At 42.9% G+C, this 18,085-nt stretch overlaps 2 protein-coding genes across 6 annotated transcripts in view; both read right to left on the reverse strand.

Moving 5' to 3' along the window:
* Positions 1 to 18,085, reverse strand: part of LOC127644811 (gastrula zinc finger protein XlCGF7.1-like) — a 367,559-nt gene that overhangs the window by 123,225 nt on the left and 226,249 nt on the right. The gene's annotated exons all lie outside the window — the stretch shown is intronic.
* LOC127644803 (gastrula zinc finger protein XlCGF57.1-like) overlaps positions 1 to 18,085 on the reverse strand; it is a 43,400-nt gene that overhangs the window by 2,097 nt on the left and 23,218 nt on the right. The window contains exon 3 of one of the 2 annotated variants that reach the window (XM_052128183.1): positions 12,235 to 14,247. The exons of the other annotated variant lie outside the window; for it this stretch is intronic. Within the exon in view, the coding sequence (XP_051984143.1) occupies positions 12,911 to 14,247 (1,337 nt within the window). The 3' untranslated portion in view covers positions 12,235 to 12,910. Of the gene's footprint in view, positions 1 to 12,234; positions 14,248 to 18,085 lie in introns of those variants that run through there. 2 annotated transcript variants of the gene reach the window in all.

An 18,085-nucleotide genomic window follows, 5' to 3' on the forward strand; every position in this document is an offset into this window, starting at 1 on the left:
GAACCAAACAATAGCTGAAAGTAACAGAAGTCGATATATTTTTAATGTGATCTTATTCTATACTAAAAGGTTCATTCTCATGTCAAGGGCTTTTTCCTGGAAAATGGGAAATTTCAACAAACAGGGTATGAAAGTAACATTTTGCCCACCAGCCACAGTGGCTGGTGAATGCCAGCCAGATACAATTAGATTTTTTTTTACAACCACTTTTCCCCTATGAAATATAGTGGAATACATAATATTAAGAAATATAAAATAATTGATTGTCTTTATTAATAAATATTATATACACTGCGTGCACTATTATTAGGCAAGTATTCTGATCTTGTAATTTTTCCATGCACATTTTCCAACTCCAAACCATATAAAATGTAATTTTGATTCAATCAAATTTGTGTAATGAGGAGGGTGTGGTGAAAGTGACTAACACCTTATATCAAGGTGTGCATAATTATTAGGCATCTTCCTTCCTTCCTTAGAGATTTAACTGACTCTGAAAAGTCAAAAATTGTAAAATGCATTTCAGATGGATGCAACACTCTTGAAATAGCTAAACTATTGAGACGTAACCACCGGACAATCAAACATTTTGTTGCAAATAGTCAACTGGGGCACAAAAAATGCATGGAGAAGACAAGGTGCAAATTAGCTCCAAAAGACTTGAGAAGAATTAAACGTGAAGCTACCAGGAACCCATTATCCTCCAATGCTGCATATTCCAGAACTGCAACCTACCTGGAGTGCCCAGAAGTACAAGGTGTCAAGTGCTCAGAGACATGGTCAAGGTCAAGAAGGCTGAAACACGACCACCACTGAATAAGATTCATAAGTTGTAGCATCAAGATTGGGCAAAGAAATACTTGAAGACAGATTTTCCAAAGGTTTTATGGACAGATGAAATGAGAGTGACTCTTGATGGACCAGATGGATGGGCCCATGGCTGGATCACTAAGGGGCACCACTTTGAATCAGGCACCAGCAAGGTGGAGGAGGGGTACTGGTATTGGCTGCTATCATTAAGGATGAGGTAGTTGGACCTTTTCGAGTTGAAGATGGACAGAAACTCAACTCCCAAACCTTCTGCTAGTTTCTGGAAAGTACTTACTTCAAGCAGGAACGAAGTCCTCAGCATTCAAGAAGGACATAATCTTTATGCAGGACAATGCTCAATCACATGCATCCAAGTACTCCACTGCTTGGCTAGCCAGCAAGGGCCTCAAAAGATGCCCAAATAAGGACTTGGCCCCCTTCCTCGCCAGACTTAAATCCTACTGAAAACTTGTGGGCCCTTCTCAAATGTGAGATTTACAGTGAGGGAAGACAATACACCTCTTTGAACAGCATTTGGGAGGCTGTGGTTGATACTCCCGCAAACGTTGATTGTGAACAGATCAAGAAACTGACAGACTCAATGGATGGAAGGCTCATGGCAGTTATTGAAAGAAGGGTGGCTATATTGGTCAATGAATATTTTCAAAAGGCAAAAACTTTTATTGTTATTGTTGCACCTACTCTAAAAATTTTGATAAAACAATTGAGTTGGGAGAAATAATTTTTGTAATTTAGTAGCTAATAATTGTGCACACTTAATTGTGCACCCCTGAGAAAGATAAAACTTACTTTTCCTTTGTTAAACATTCAGGTTTTAGGTTCAATAACATTTTGGATTGACTGAGAGCACTGTATTTTTTCAACAATAAAATTAATCCAGAGGAATACAATTTGCCTAATAATTGTGCATGCAGTGTATATTAGGGCTGTCAATTGATCAAGTAATCCAAATAATTACATGATATGCCAATTAATCGCATATATCAATATTTGCTTTGAATGGCCCCCAAATTCAGATTATTCAATATAAGATCAAAATTATTTAAAACTTAAAAATAACTTCGAACAGTCTGATGTAGACTGAAGAGATGTTCTCATAGGACATCACTAATCTCCACGTGACAGGGAAGCATAAAGAATTAGCCGGTATGTCACCCCCTCTGCCATTCTGAACAGGTGTGTGTGTTTGACAGAGCTGAAACGGCATGTCACTCTCTTGCACCCTGTATTACATATGTTTACATGTTGAGGGGGAAACCATTTTAAATGGTTTAAACCTGCAGCCTTTGATGCCTGGGACAATGGTACCCTTGAAGTTTGCACAACTAATAGCATTAAAAACAGCGATATGGTGTCGCACAATTACTCGAACACAGCAAGCTGTGATTATTATAGTGTGCTTTTATGGACGTTACATATTAAATCATATAGATGTTAACTGAAGAAGCACAAAACTCCATAGCTTGTTTTCCACATTTCTTGCCAAACCCATCGTACAAAACCTGGCTGCTAGTGTACAACAAAGCAATTTCCAGTTGCATGCCTGCATGCTGTAGGCATAGGACATCACATGTATTGGAAAGAACGGATTTTAAAAAGATTTTAAAAGTCCAATCTCCACGATGCGCATAGATGTCACAAATCCCTCCTCCGCTGTTCCTTCCACTCACCACCAGAGGAGTCAATCACTTGAGAATTGACTTTCACTCTATAAACTACATTTCCCATAATTGGTTCTGATTCCATGCTCACCTGTTCCTCATCTACTCTGCTAGATAAGACTCTCGCTCTCTCTCTCTTGCTATCATTGCGAAGTCTTGTTTTGCCCTACGTTGACTACTGTTTACCTGGACTACTACTCTGATTGTTTGCTGCCTGCCCTGAACTCTTGCCTGTTTGTGACCACCCCTTTGATTATCCTTGGATACTGCTACTGCTGGTGATTGACCTTTGCCGGTTTGCCTGTTTTCATTATTATTAATAAAGCTGCACATGGAGCTCAACTCCGATGACATCATTATAGAAGACTTTGCCAAAAACTGATCCAGTGGCGTTTCTTCATCTAACTGCCAAAGTCGCAGCGCAAGCCAATTTGCTGGCCACACACCACCAACAGCTTAAATCGACTGACATCACTTACAGAGCAACTTGTTAAAACAATGCAGAACCTCCATTTGTCAACACCCAGCCAGTCAACTTCCTCACTCAATCCAGTAACTCACCTGATTCCATCTGGCACATCCATCGCTAATCCACGCCTTACCTTCCCTGAAAAATTAAATGGGTCATCATCCAAATGTAAGGGATTCTTGCTTCAATGTTCCTTGTTCATTAACCAGCAAACCGCACTTTACCCCACTGATGAGAGTCACATTTCCTTTGTTTGTTCATTGCTCACCGGGAAAAACCTTGGATCAGTTCATTGAATTGACTAAACACATCAATAACCTCTTCCAAGCATGTAAACCCAAAACTCCTGCAGCTCATACAACTACCGCACTCTATCCAAGTGACTCTGAACCCATGCACATTGGAAAAACCCACCCTACTTCATCTGAGAGAGATCGTCGAATTCAGCAGCATCTGTGATTGTACTGTGGTCAAGTCGGACATAGAGTTTCCTGCCCAGTTTGACCTCTTCATAATCGCTCAACTATGGTGAGTGCCAGTAGTTTGTTAAATTCCTCCAAATCATGTGTGAATTTACCACTGACATTAACTTTTGTGGGGAGATCTGAAGGCAACTTCATTGATGAGGATTTCACCAGGGCTCATAATATTTCACTTAACCCCTGATATCACATTGCAAGTTGGAGCACTACATATTGAAACCATTCACCTTTATATCATCCCTTCACCCCAGTACTCAGTAATTGTAGGGTTACCTTGATTGCAGGAACATAGCCTCAAATCTCATGGAGCGATCGGCAACTCCCCTAGTGGTCTAGTACCTGCATCTCAACCTGCTTTAAGCCCTTTCCTTCCAAAACTTTCAGAGCTGTGGCTGTTCAAGTAGAATCCGCTTCTATTCTGAATCTACCTCCTGAGTATGCTGATTTAATTGAAGCCTTCAGCAAGACCAAAGCCTCACAACTATCTCATCACTCTTTGAAATTTTACCCGGTTCCTCACCCACACAAGGAAGAATCTTTCTTGTCTGAGTCTGAGGCAATGAAGACTTACATTGAGGAAGAACTAGCCAAGGGATTTATCCGACACTCAACTTCCCCTGCTTCAGTTGGTAAGAAAGGAGGGCTTTGCCCATGCATTGATTATCGCAGTCTTAATGATATCATTGTTAAGTTTTGTTATCCCCTGCCATTGGTTCCAGCTGCCATTAAACAACTTTGCACTGCCACTTCACTAAACTCAATCTTTACAGCGCTTACAACCTCAATCGCATTCAAGAGGGGGACGAGTGGAAAACAGCTTTCTCATTCAGCACTGGCCATTATGAATACCGGGTGATACCTTTTGGATTAGCCAACAGTCCTTCTGTCTTCCAGGCCTTCATAAATTATGTCTTCTGAGATCTTCTGAATCAGGGGGTAATCGTATACATCAATGTGTGTGGCAGGAACTATTAACACCTTGGTGGGAATGGTCACTCTGTTTATTGTATAGGGGCATCATGTCTGATCTCATCTATGGCACCAAGTGAGCCAGCACCACCACTGCCAATGTTAACACCATCAGGTAGACAACTACTGTACAGGGTTCTGATCACTTCAAGTCAAGTCAAGTGGTTTTTATTGTCGTTTCAACCATATACAGTTAGTACAGTACACAGCAAAACGAGACAACGTTCCTCCAGGACCATGGTGCTACATAAAAACAACAAAGGACCAACATAGGACCACATGAGACTACACAACGAAATAAAATACCTATATAAACTACCTATATATACCTATATAAAGTGCACGTGCAAACATGTGCAAAAAGTACAGCACAGTGCAACAAATTACTGACAATGAACAGGACAATAGACAGTGCAGCGCCGACCAGTACTCAGTAGTGCAAAAAGATGACAGTTTCTAAAAATGTAAACATAACATACTATGAGATAATGTTCTATGCACATAGCAGTTATTGAGGTAGCAGACAGTTATAAAGTGACAGTAATTAAAGTGCAACTCAGGACACGTGTGTGTCAAACCAGTCTCTGAGTATTGAGGAGTCTGATGGCTTGGGGGAAGAAGCTGTTACACAGTCTGGCCGTGAGGGCCCGAATGCTTCGGTACCTCTTGCCAGACGGGAGGAGGGTAAAGAGTTTGTGTGAGGGGTGTGTGGGGTCGTCCACAATGCTGGTTGCTTTGTGGATACAGTGTTTTTTGTAAATGTCTTTGATGGAGGGAAGAGAGACCCCAATGATCTTCTCAGCTGTCCTCACTATCCTCTGCAGGGCTTTGCGGTCCGAAACGGTGCAAGTCCCAAACCAGGCAGTGATGCAGCTTCTCAGGATGCTCTCAATAGTCCCTCTATAGAATGTAGTGAGGATGGGGGTTGGGAGATGTGCTTTCCTCAGCCTTCGAAGAAAGTAGAGACGCTGCTGGGCTTTCTTGGTGATAGAGCTGGTGTTGAGGGACCAGGTGAGGTTCTCCGCCAAGTGAACACCAAGGAATTTGGTGCTTTTGACGATCTCCACAGAGGAGCCGTCGATGTTCAGCGGAGTGTGTTCACCTTGTGCTCTCCTAAAGTCAACAACCATCTCTTTTGTTTTGTCGACATTCAGGGACAGGTTGTTGGCTCTACACCAGTTCGTCAGCCGCTGCACCTCCTCTCTGTATGCTGACTCGTTGTTCTTGCTGATGAGACCCACCACGGTCGTGTCATCGGCGAACTTGATGATGTGATTCGAGCTGTGCATTGCTGCACAGTCGTGAGTCAGCAGAGTGAACAGCAGTGGACTGAGCACACAGCCCTGGGGGCCCCAGTGCTCAGTGTGGTGGTGGTGGAGATGCTGTTCCCGAACCGGACTGACTGAGGTCTCCCAGTCAGGAAGTCCAGGATCCAGTTGCAGAGGGAGGTGTCCAGGCCCAGCAGGTTCAGCTTTCCAATCAGGTGCTGGGGAATGATTGTGTTGAATGCTGAGCTGAAATCTATGAACAGCATTCGAACGTATGAGTCCTTATTGTCTAGGTGGGTGAGGGCCAGATGGAGGGTTGTGGTGATGGCATCATCCGTTGAACGGTTTGAACGATACGCAAACTGCAGTGGGTCTAGTGAGGGGGGCAGCTGGGTCTTAATCTGCCTCATGACGAGCCTCTCGAAGCACTTCATGATGATGGGTGTAAGTGCGACGGGACGGTAGTCGTTGAGACAGGACACTGAAGACTTCTTTGGCATGGGGATGATGGTGGTGGCCTTGAAGCACGTTGGTACGACGGCGCTGCTCAGAGAGATGTTGAAGATGTCGGTAAGAACATCTGCTAGCTGGTCTGCACATCCTCTGAGCACTCTGCCAGGAATGTTTTCTGGTCCAGCAGCCTTCCGTGGGTTGACTCTACGTAGAGTTTTCCTCAAATCTGCCGTGGTAAGACAGAGCACCTGGTCGTTGGGAGGAGGGGTGGACTTCAAACCGAGCGTAGAAGTCGTTCAGCGCATCTGGAAGGGAGGCATCTTTGTCACAGGCAACTGATGTTGTCCTGTAGTTGGTGATGGCCTGGATGCCCTGCCACATGAGCCGCGTGTCACCGCTGTCCTGGAAGTGACTGTGGATTCTCTGGGTGTGTGCGCGCTTTGCCTCTCTGATTGCCCGTGACAGTTTGGCCCTAGCTGTTCTTAGGGGTGCCTTATCGCCTGCTCTGAAGGCGGAGTCTCGGGACCTCAGCAGCGTGCGCACCTCCGCAGTCATCCACGGCTTCTGGTTGGAGCATGTGGTGATGGTCTTGGAGAAAGTGACATCATCAATGCACTTGCTGATGTAGCTGGTCACTGATGCTGTGTATTCCTCCAAGTTGGTAGAATCACCATATGTTGCAGCCTCCCTGAACATGTGCCAGTCAGTACACTCAAAACAGTCCTGAAGCGCAGAGATGGCTCCTGCTGGCCAGGTTTTCACCTGCTTCTGAAGCGGTTTTGTGCGTCTGACGAGTGGTCTGTATGCTGGAATTAACATAACAGAGATGTGGTCTGAGTAGCCGAGGTGGGGGCGGGGCTCCGCCCGGTACGCGCCTGAGATGTTTGTGTAAACAAGATCAAGCGCGTTCGCCCCTCTCGTTGCAAAGTCCACATACTGATGGAATTTAGGGAGCACTGTCTTGAGATTTGCATGGTTGAAATCTCCGGCGACAATAAACAGTCTGTCGGGGTGAGCGTTCTGCAGTTCGCTCATAGCCCCATACAGTTCACAGAGCGCTTCCTTAGCGTTAGCGCTGGGGGGAATGTAAACTCCGGTTATGCAAACAGTGGTGAATTCCCGTGGTAGATAAAAAGGTCTGCATCTAACAGTCACAAGCTCCAACAGCGATGAACAGTAACTAGAGACTAGCATAGAGTTCTTGCACCATTCCGTGTTGATGTAAACACACAAGCCACCACCGCGAGTCTTACCGCAGAGAGCTGTGATTCTGTCGGCACGAAACGAGGCGAGCCCGTCTAGCTGAATGGCGGCATCCGGAACTCTGTCGCTGAGCCACGTCTCCGTGAAAACAAAGACGCAGCAGTCTCTAAACTCACGCTGCGTAGCCTGCTGGAGTCGGACATAGTCCAGTTTATTGTCCAGGGAGCAAACATTTGAGAGCAGGATAGACGGGAGAGCCGGTCGGCTAGGGTTTGTTTTTAGCCTAGCATGGACCCCCGCCCTCTTTCCGCGCTTCCGCTTTCTCGCACACCGCTTACGACGTCCTCTCCCCCGGCCACCGGCATCAGGCGACGCCGAGGGCTGGAGGCCTGGTCTCCGCAGCAAGCCGAGTACGCGTAGCGCCTCCTTCAGGTCATCATGCAGCTTGGTTTTTGCATGAGTCTTATATTTCAGTAGTGTCTGGTGATGGTAGACACGAACACCGGTTGCTCCGATGTCCATGTGTTGCAAAAGTCGGGCTTTTTTAACAAAAATAGCACCATTGTGGATCCGGAGTGGCCGCTGCGTGCTACCGCGCCGCCATCTTGGATCATTTAACTTGGCAACACATTATCCAGCTTAATTCCACTCTTTAGTTAGGGGAGGTCTCAACCAGGGGTTTCATTAATTGAAAATTCTCTGTTTTTATTCTCATTTACAGATTTATTTTAAACATTGATGGATATTTCCAAATGCTTTCAGTCATTTTGACAGACAAAAAAATAAGCAATTTTTTGTTTTATCTGAATAGTGTTGTTTAATTGCTTCTGTTGTGTTTGCCTAAAGCAAGTAGATGGGGCAAAAGTGTATGAAAATCCAGAAGACAGCACAGTGAAAGAAGCCAATAGTCCACTGCCTGAAATCACAGAGAAGCAAGATCAATGTCCTTCTGTCCTTGCTACAGAGTCTGCTCGTACAGACCTTCTCTGAAGCTTCAGTTCCACTGCATAAGCAGTCAGTCTATGCCAGAGCTGAAGAGGAGCTGTCCAAATATCAGAGTACCCCACCACACTTAAGGACCCCCTTAACTGGTGGCATGTCAACAAGGTGACATTTACTTTGCTCTCCAAGTTGGCAAAGAGGTATTTATGCATTCCTGCAACCAGTGTCACTGCAGAGAGAGTATTTTCCACTGCAGGAGATATCGTTACAGTACACCGAAGCACACTTATGACAGAACATGTGGACCAACTGCTGTTCCTACACAAAAACATGACAGTATAGTAATAGATAAACTATGGTAAATGTTGTTTATTTATCAGTGTTCTTATTTAACTGGTAGCGTGTTATTTTTTCTGCATTATTATTTTATTTAAAAAAAATCTCTAAACCAAAGAAGCTGAAAATGTTTGAAACTACTAAACTGAGCGTTTTGATTCATACTGAATGTAAAGAGCCACTTTGTTAATAAAATGAAAGAAATCTAGTCAGTGTTTATCATTTTTAAGATGACAATACTGCAATAAAAAAGGCTGTAACCACACCAAAAAAAGTACAGGAACCCCAATTTTGGTCAAAATGTGAAGTTACTATATTTGCACAGCAGAATAATTAATAAGAAAAATATGCAGATCAAGAATTGTTTTGGAATTGGATCATGACTCCCAGAATCAGATTGAATCGAGAGGTGCCTAAAGATTCCCACCCCTAATTTTATTCCTATTGGACTGTTTGATCATTCAAATGAGCACCGACCCAACATTGAAGGGGTCGCATGTGCAGTGAGCCCAGCAGTGTGGCAGCAGCTGAGGCAGTCATCAATCTGAGTGCTCTCTGAAATGCTTTAAGGAGGAACCATTATCGCTAAAAGCCTTTCTATTGATTGAGAATAAATTAATATTGTGAGAGAACTCATCACAGAGTTTACGTTCACCCCCAGTTGTTACAGATGTGCAAGCAAAATGTCTTTGTCCTTGACAAACTGAGCTCCTGACTGCGCTAAATATATCTCCACGGAGTCTTTTTGAACAGAAATCTGAATCTGAAATCTGAAATCACGGTTCTCACCTGGAAATGTGTGGTAACACACTCAAAGCATTTGAGTGAAGCACGAGAAGGCACAGAATCTCGGTTTCTGGCCAATAATGTGTGGGGATTGGGTTTGCGTCAAAGTTGATGAGGAAAAAGAGCTCTTTTTCGAGTATGTAATTAAATTTCTAGGCAACAGCTTCGAGAGGTGTGGAGAGAAGAGACATGAACCAAGCCTTTTTCTGGGCAGGGACAAACAATGGTGGGAGCCCTGGTTTTCTCCTCACCGATCTGACATACTCCGGAGAATTTTGGCTGGCCCATTGGGTTTTCCCCGCCATGATGCTTTGCATCTTGGTCATGAGTGCTGTAGTCTCACTACCAGTTCTGCATTGCTGGACAGAGCTGAAGCTAGAGGAGCATTGGTTTTGGCGGGGTGTGCCCATGACGAAATTCATGAGCGAAGCGGCTTTTCAGCAGCTGCAGCACGAAAAGTCAGGACATTTTTCTTCTTCTTGGAGTTGTTTGGAGAAAGCTTATTTGCGTCTCAGACCAAGCTCAGCTGCAACAGAGTGTTTTGAAGCATTACCTTGTTTGCCTCACACATCTCTGAAACCCAGAGATGCCACTCGAGTGCCACCAAACTGTCCAGCAATCCTCCGATTGCTTGGGCAGTCATCTCAGTTGTGCACTCAGATACCATTAACCCAACTGAGTGTTTGGATGCGGATGGAGGAGACCACTTGAGCCTGACTACTCCCCTTCCAATGCCACTATAGACACCACACAATTGTCTGGGGATATACCAAATGAAAGTGAACCATCCATCTAATTTCATTGGCATTTTCCACAGGCAGAAATGCTGTACATGGAGAGCAAGAGGCCTGCAAAGCTTCCGCCAGTGGGAGCCACCTTCAGTTCTCCGGACTCCATTTGTGAGCCTCACGCAACACCCATCTGTGTTACACAGAAGTTGCAATAGTTCAGGAAATCACTTGCAATTATTTTGTCCTGAATAGGACATGTAAATCACAAGTGTTTGCATTTATTTTGAATGCCAATGAAAAAAAACACACAAAACATTAAATATAAGGATGCACTTTCCCAGGCACCCAGGGAACAGAAGATCTTCTGCTGAACCTCATAGGCGAAAAAACTTGCACTGCTAGGCAGGAGGGAAGGGGTTTCTGTCCACTGAAATCAGTTCACAACTCTAAATAAAGGGCATGATCCACAGAGAGATCCGTTCTTACCTCAGAAGGAGAAGATCTGTTGAGGTTTTCCAATCAGACATATATATGCTCGCTGAGCATGGAAGGCAGGACTTCAAAAGACATCTGCAAATGAAATTGGCATGATAGAAAACCCTTCAGAGAGATTGGGGCTCTCAGGAGTGACCACTAGTGTTGAGTGACTGACTTGAAAGGGAACAAGTATTACAGCTAAAAATAGATTATGACGGACATTTTACAGCTCGGTCCGTCAAAAGAGTGTCAAAGATTTTTTGTTGCGCAACCTCTGGTCACACTTTACAGACTTTATGTAGAAATCTCACCCTATACTGTGACATGTCTGTCACACTCGCAAATTCAAAATGGAAGAAAGGTGACAAACTAATCAACTGCCTCTCCAATTCCATCACATAAATCTTGCAGAAATAAGAACTGGAGCATCATACAACTATAATAGACAGTTATTTTACCCTTTGAATGTGTGCAACGGTCTTGGTCCCTTCGGGACTGTTGTAAAGTTGCAGGGAATACACAAAAAATGATTCATTTTCATTGCCTTTTTCACGCATCAATAATAGAACAATATCCCTATGAACATTGTATTGTGTTGTACGATACAACGCACACAATACGATAGTGTTTGTATGGTATGATACATAAATAATTTGATAAATGGTAGTGTTAAAACGGCTGCTGCTTTAGAAGTGTTTAAAACAGAGCAGTGCAACATTAAGAGTGGCGAAATACATGCTTCTCTCTGGCCGTGGTATCCAACTGCAGAACAGAGCAGCTTGTCTGAAATTGTCAAGTTGAGAGCTCGAAGATCGAAGGCAAACACTAATATTTAGTACTACTTAATACTTCTTATTGTGTCTTTACAGCTTGTCCAAATAGACACACAACTGTGTCATGTCCCGGTGCTACATCAAAAATGTTGTTTTATTTACACCGACAAGTATGTGTTCTGACCATTTTCCTCAAGCTGCTAAATAATATTGGCATATTTACATGTATCATAATGCCAGTGATCAGGTTAATCTCAAGGTTTCATAGATGAAACGTCTGCTGCCTTTGCTGGTCTGGCTTTTAACTCACTTTGCACATTTTTTGTTTTTTAGGATGCAAATTTAATTGTTATATCTTTTTACTAGACCCTTTTTAGTCTGTTTTGCATTTCAGTGTGCAGTCAGCAACTATTATTGTGCTCTAAAATAAAACGATTGTTTTCCATGTTGGAACACACACACACAACCTTGATAATTAAGGCCCAGGTATACTTTGTTTTCGTCCGTTCCGGGTCAGATTGTGTCCGGTCAACCACACTGCCTTTCAAATGATACTATTCTGAATGTGATGGAACGTGATGGGCTGTCGTTGTGCACAGATGAGTACAGTCCGCATGTTGAGAATATCAGGGCCACACGCGGACTGTGCTGATGATGAAATTTGCATCACTAGTAATGAGTGCAAGCCATCAGCAATGCGGACAACCAAAGTATACTTTGGCCTTACTCAATGAAACAAGATTGGAGGTCAGAGCCACCCTGCCCAATAAAACAGTGTGGAAGACCTCTGCCTTCCCTACTAAGGACATGACACATCTTACCCACTCTCCCCAACAAGATTTTGATCATTTTTATTTCTGGTAATTGAATCCAGTACAATCAGAAAAACATACAATGCACAATAGCATAATAGCTTACTCCTTGTAAGAAAATTACATTAATGGTCTCTAATCAATCATAAACACCACATGACCAAGCACGAGTCATTTTTGCAAAAATAAAACATACAATTTCAAAGTCCCTTTAAGGTAACTCAGGTCACTCGGTCTACAATTTTTTAACACCTCCAGGCATCTATTTTCTACGCATGCAAGTCTAACTCCAATCTACTTGAGAGGGGCAATGCATTTCAAATGCGAAATAAAACCTGACATCAATTTTATCCTACATTGTGCTTCTAAAGCTCAAAACACACACACACACACACACGTTTTTAAGTAAACAGACGGACAATGTTTCTATTATAGAGGTGATTGGCTCTTCTACCTGTAGGTTGAAACTTCCATTCTAACCAGTTGCCATATTTAGCAGTACGATTTCACAGATTTCTTTGTAAAGGAATGACCCATCTAATCCTTGTAATGTCTCTGACAATAGGCATATTGGACTACTGATCAAAATAACCTTTTCCTATTTTCATCCATCCTTCAAGAGCTGTGGGCTTCTTAAACGTCCAACACCATTTCACTCTTATAGTCTCTTCAAGTTCATCTTTGGAATTTACACAAGATTCTCAAAATAAAGCTTGTTCACTGTGACATCTTTGGGCAATTCTTCTTTATATGTCTCCGTAGAGTACTTGATGTGCTGAAACTTCTCCTACATTGAGAGCAGTCATAGGTCTTCTCTCCAGCATGCATTTTCTCATGGGTTTTCAGGAGTGTTGGACGAGCAAAACTACTGTCACAATGGGAACACTTGTACGTTTTTTCTCCAGTATGAATTCTTTGGTGCAGTTTCAAGGTACTGATTCGGACAAAGGCTTTTCCACACTCACCGCACACATGATCTTTCACACCAGTATGTATTAACTGGTGTTGCTTAAAATTGGACAGCTGTGAAAAACTCCTTCCACAAAGAGAACACGTGTAAGGCTTCTCATTTGTATGAATTTTCAAGTGTCTTTTCAGTATAGAAGAACAGACAAAATTTTTACCACACTGATCACAGTTAAATGGCCGTTCTCCAGAGTGATAGCGCTGATGAACTTTAAAATGTGATGCCAGAGTGAAACCCTTGTCACACTGAGAACAGTGGTATAATTTCTCTCCTGAATGACATGTCATATGCTCTCTTAGCTTTTCTTTATTTGTAAAACTCATCCCACACTGAAGACATGTAGAAGGCTTCTCTCCAGTGTGACATCTTATGTGGATATTAAGGCGTTTTTTATTTGTGTAACACTTTCCACACTGATGACATGTAAAAGGCTTTTCTCCAGTGTGAATTCTCATGTGGTCCTTAAGAATTGCTTTGTCTGTGAGACTTTTTCCACATTGAAAACATTCAAAAGGTTTCTCACCAGTGTGAATTCTTAAGTGCCTTTTAAGATGTCCATTTAAAGAGAAACTTCTTCCACACTGAGGACATGTGTAAGGCTTCTCTCCAGTGTGAATTCTTATGTGGCTTTTAAGAAGTCCCTTTAAAGAGAAACTTTTTTCACACTGAGGACATGTGTAAGGCTTCTCTCCAGTGTGAATTCTTATGTGTTCCTTCAGGTTTTTTTTATATTTGAAACTCTTTCCACACTGATGGCAGGTGAACGGCTTCTCTCCAGTGTGAATTCTTAAGTGATCATTGAAGCTTCTTTTATATCTGAAACTTTTCCCACACTGATGGCATGTGTAAGGCTTTTCTCCAGTGTGAATTCTCATGTGTTCCATTAGGTTTTTTTTAAATTTGAAAGTCTTTCCACACTGAAAGCAGGCAAAATAATTTTCTGTATTAGTTTTTTTTTGTGAGAAATTAATTTGAGAATTGCAAATGTAAAGTTTTTCTTCAGTTAAAAAATCATCAGGTTTCTGATGCTGTTGTTTCTCCTCCACTTCATTCAGTTCTTGACTTTCCAGTTTCACTTCCATCAGGTCTAAAAACGAAAAATATAAAAGTCACAATCAATACAAGAGGGATATATGTGAAATGAAAGGAGATAAAATTATGGTTATAATGGTAGAGGCTTTATCTGCATAGCAATAAATACTAAAATAAAATATATGGTCGCCACTGGCAGCGTATATATTGTGCTTATTTGGTGTACAACCCCTACTCCTAGCTCCAAGCCTAACCTTAACCTTACCTTAGGCCAAAAGTATAATCTTGTTAGACGTGAACGCTGGGCATCTGTGTACAGGACGCATGACACAAATTTCTTTATCAGCAGCGTGCTCAAGCACCGAGCTCATATGGCCCAATTTGTCCAACCACACATACTCTGACCATGCAGTATGCGTATGCAACTGGAATTATTTGCACTACTTATTGGGTCCACAAGGTAGCAACATTCACAGTTGAGCCGTTGCCTTTACGAAGAATTGCTAGAAGATGCAAAACACTGCTAAACAACAAGAGACGAAGGTGAAAACAAATAAGAACAGTGGATGTTTACCAAGAGTGTGTGAGGTCAGGAGAAACCTGCATTTGTTTAACATATTTATGGATCAAAACTCCTCAAGATAAATAGTCTAGTATCTCATAGCAGTCACAGCGTGCATTCACGAGCTGTCTGTCTATGCACGCGCAGTCAAATTAAGTATATTTTGGGCATTAGTCTCTAAACTTTCACTAATGTATGGATCCAATCTAGACTAGGGATGTGCACAAGTAATCAACTAATCGAGTACCCATTCCACAATAACTACTCGAGTAGTAAAAAGGCTACTCGAATTTCATTTGCTTGCTGTTAATGGAAATATATATGTCCTAAATCGCTCACCTAAAACTTGCAGTTCAAGCTGAATACACTGTCGACTCGTGACATGAATATGATGAGAGAGAATGCCGTCGTCTAGCTCCAAGCGCGGTGATGTATGTAAATATTTTTATCAAATCCAACAAAATGTTGTGTGCAAGCTTTGCCAGGCCGAGCAACCGTAATAACACCAGCCCACTGACAAATCATCCTCGGTTCAAACGCAACCGTCAAGCCCGAGCAATCAAATGAGCAAAGCCAAGTTCCTATCGAAGCATTCACTGCTACAGGTAGGCGCAGATGTACCCCAAGCGAGCTGAGAAGACAACACAATTGATTGCTAAAATGATTGCAAGAGATATACTTCCTTTGAACTTGTCTCCTTCAAATTTGAAAGTCATGCACTTTCTTCAGCCTGATTACATAATTCCCTCATGGAAAACATTCAGAGTTGAGCTACAAAATGAATACATGATGTCCAATCTCAAAACTACTTTAGGCACGACAGATTCTGTGGCCATTACATCTGATAGTTGGACAGCATTGACTACGGAATCATATGCGACAATAAAATGTCATTCTATTTCTGATGGGAAGGTTAACGCAGCTGTCCTACAAACCAGAGCGATGGAAGAATGACACTCTGCAGCCAACCTTGTGGAGCACATAAAAGCCTGTATAAAAGCATTGGTCCTCCAAGGAAAAGTGGTCACTTGAGTGCATGATAATACCAGCAATATGGTTGCTACCTACAGACAACTGACCTGGGAATCTGTACAGGTACGTCTATTTGGGGAAAAAGTATACTGTATGTATTTACTTATTAAACATCTTGAATAACGAATACGTTAATTATAATAGACTGTTTTTATTTTTTTTACTAAATGCTGTATATATACATATACATATATATATATATATATATGTGTATGTGTGTGTGTGTGTGTGTGTGTGTGTGTGTGTGTGCGCCCCTCCCTCTTGTCACCATCACTCTGCCTCTTAGGGACATTCTTCAGCCAGGCTCACAATGGGAGTGGGCTGGAGAGAGGACAGATGCAACTTAATAAGCCTTGTTGTGGCAGTGATTGATGAGGCACACCTGATGTAAACATAGTCTCATCACCGCTGCCATTTAAACACAGAGCACAACTCTCCTTGGGAAGCAGGCTTCTATCTCCTTGTTTGCACACTGGCATTCTGCGCAGGTCCAGGAGCAGAGCGGAGAGGGTATCGACTGAATTAGATGAATGCCAGACCTGCATCCTCAGACCCCCCGGCAAGAGTTAGATGTAGGCACCAAGGGAATTGGAGTATGAGCCGTGGCCGATGGGCATAGATGCCGGGCTGCCTTCCCCTTGTACTCAGGGAAGTCTTGGGAAGACAGGCCACCAGTGAAGTCACCGCCCCTCATGTCATGGACCACGGAGGGGAGTGCACCGGACACTTTATTTTGCCATTTTGAACATTTTATGATTATTATTTCAAATAAATGCCTCTCCGAGGCCTTGATGCCACACCCACTGTGTCTGTCTCTTGCTCACCCCACCACAGTGGTGAAGAATGCAGGAACTTTTGTGGGCAGCAGAGTTAGGCACCAACATTGACATCACTCGCCTCTCGTTCACTGGTTAGATGAAAAGCCTGGACCAGGATGGATAATCCATGGGGATGGCCTCCCAACCACCAAAAGGGTAAGTGGCACTTAATAATCATTTACCCAGGTTGAGACTGTCATGTTTAATTTTGTTTTTTCTGTGTGCGAGCAAAGGGGTTAGCTGGCCCGGAGAGGTTTCCCCTATATGCCCACTCCGACCGTAGGGCCTGGCTGAGGAAATGGCATTCCCGTAGGGGCAACTAAAGAGTGTGGACCTCTGGCTCCGGACTCAGTGTTCAGATAGGAGCATGGGCAGAGGTGACACTGGGGTAACGCTCCCTCTTGTCACCATCACTCTGCCTCCTATGGCTGTCCTTCAGCCAGGCTGACAACAGAGTGGGATGGAGAGAGGAGGGAATTAACCTTATAAGCCTCATTGTGGCTGTGATTGATGAGGCACACCTGATGTGAATATAGTCTCATTGCTGCTCCAATTAAAACTCAGAGCACACCTCTCCTTGGGAAGCCGGCTTCTATCTCCTTGGGAGCACACACTGGTGTCCTTTGCAGGTTCAGGAATGGAGTGGGCAGTGTCCGGCGCATATTAGATGCATAACCGGACTCACACTCTGGAACTCCCGGCGAGAATTAGATGTGACGCCGGGATTTGGAGCACACATTGCGGCCAACGGGCCAGGATGATGGGCTGCTATTCCCCTCAAGCAAGGCAAGGCAAGTTTATTTATATAGCACATTTCATACACAATGGCAATTCAAAGTGCTTTACATAAAAACAATAATTAAAATACAAGATGTATAAAAAAATCATTTTAAAACCAGTTAAGAACAAGAAATAAGAATAAAAAGAAATAAAATACATTTTAAAAAGTAAATATTATTCAAAATGAACAAAATAGAAAAATAATACATAACATTATGCAGAGCAATCAGTGATTGCAGCACAGTGCTCAGTGAATAAATGCAGTTAATCAGATGTGTTTTCAGCCTTGACTTGAATGTGGCTACTGATGGAGCATACCTGATCTCTTTTCAAAGCTGGTTCCAGCTGCGGGTGGCATAATAGCTAAACACTGTCTCACCTTGTTTTGACTGAACCCTCTGTATTTCTAACTGACTTGATCCTAATGATCTGAGAGGTCTGTTAGGTGTATTTTCAACAAGAGTAACTGCAATGTGTTTAGGTCCTAGGTTATAGGAGTAACTAGAAGCCATTGTAAAGACCTGTGGAGTAACATGCTCACATTTTTTTGTTTGTCCTGGCAGCAGCATTCTGAATGAGCTGCAGGTGTCTAAAGGTCTTTTTGCAAAACTTTTTGAGAAGTCCATTGCAGTAGTCCACCCTACTGGTGATGAAGTCTTGACTGGATACAAAACATCTAAAAAAAGTATAGCCAGAAAAAG

The sequence above is a fragment of the Xyrauchen texanus genome, chromosome 6 (assembly GCF_025860055.1).
Source record: "Xyrauchen texanus isolate HMW12.3.18 chromosome 6, RBS_HiC_50CHRs, whole genome shotgun sequence".
Taxonomy (NCBI): Eukaryota; Metazoa; Chordata; class Actinopteri; order Cypriniformes; family Catostomidae; genus Xyrauchen; species Xyrauchen texanus.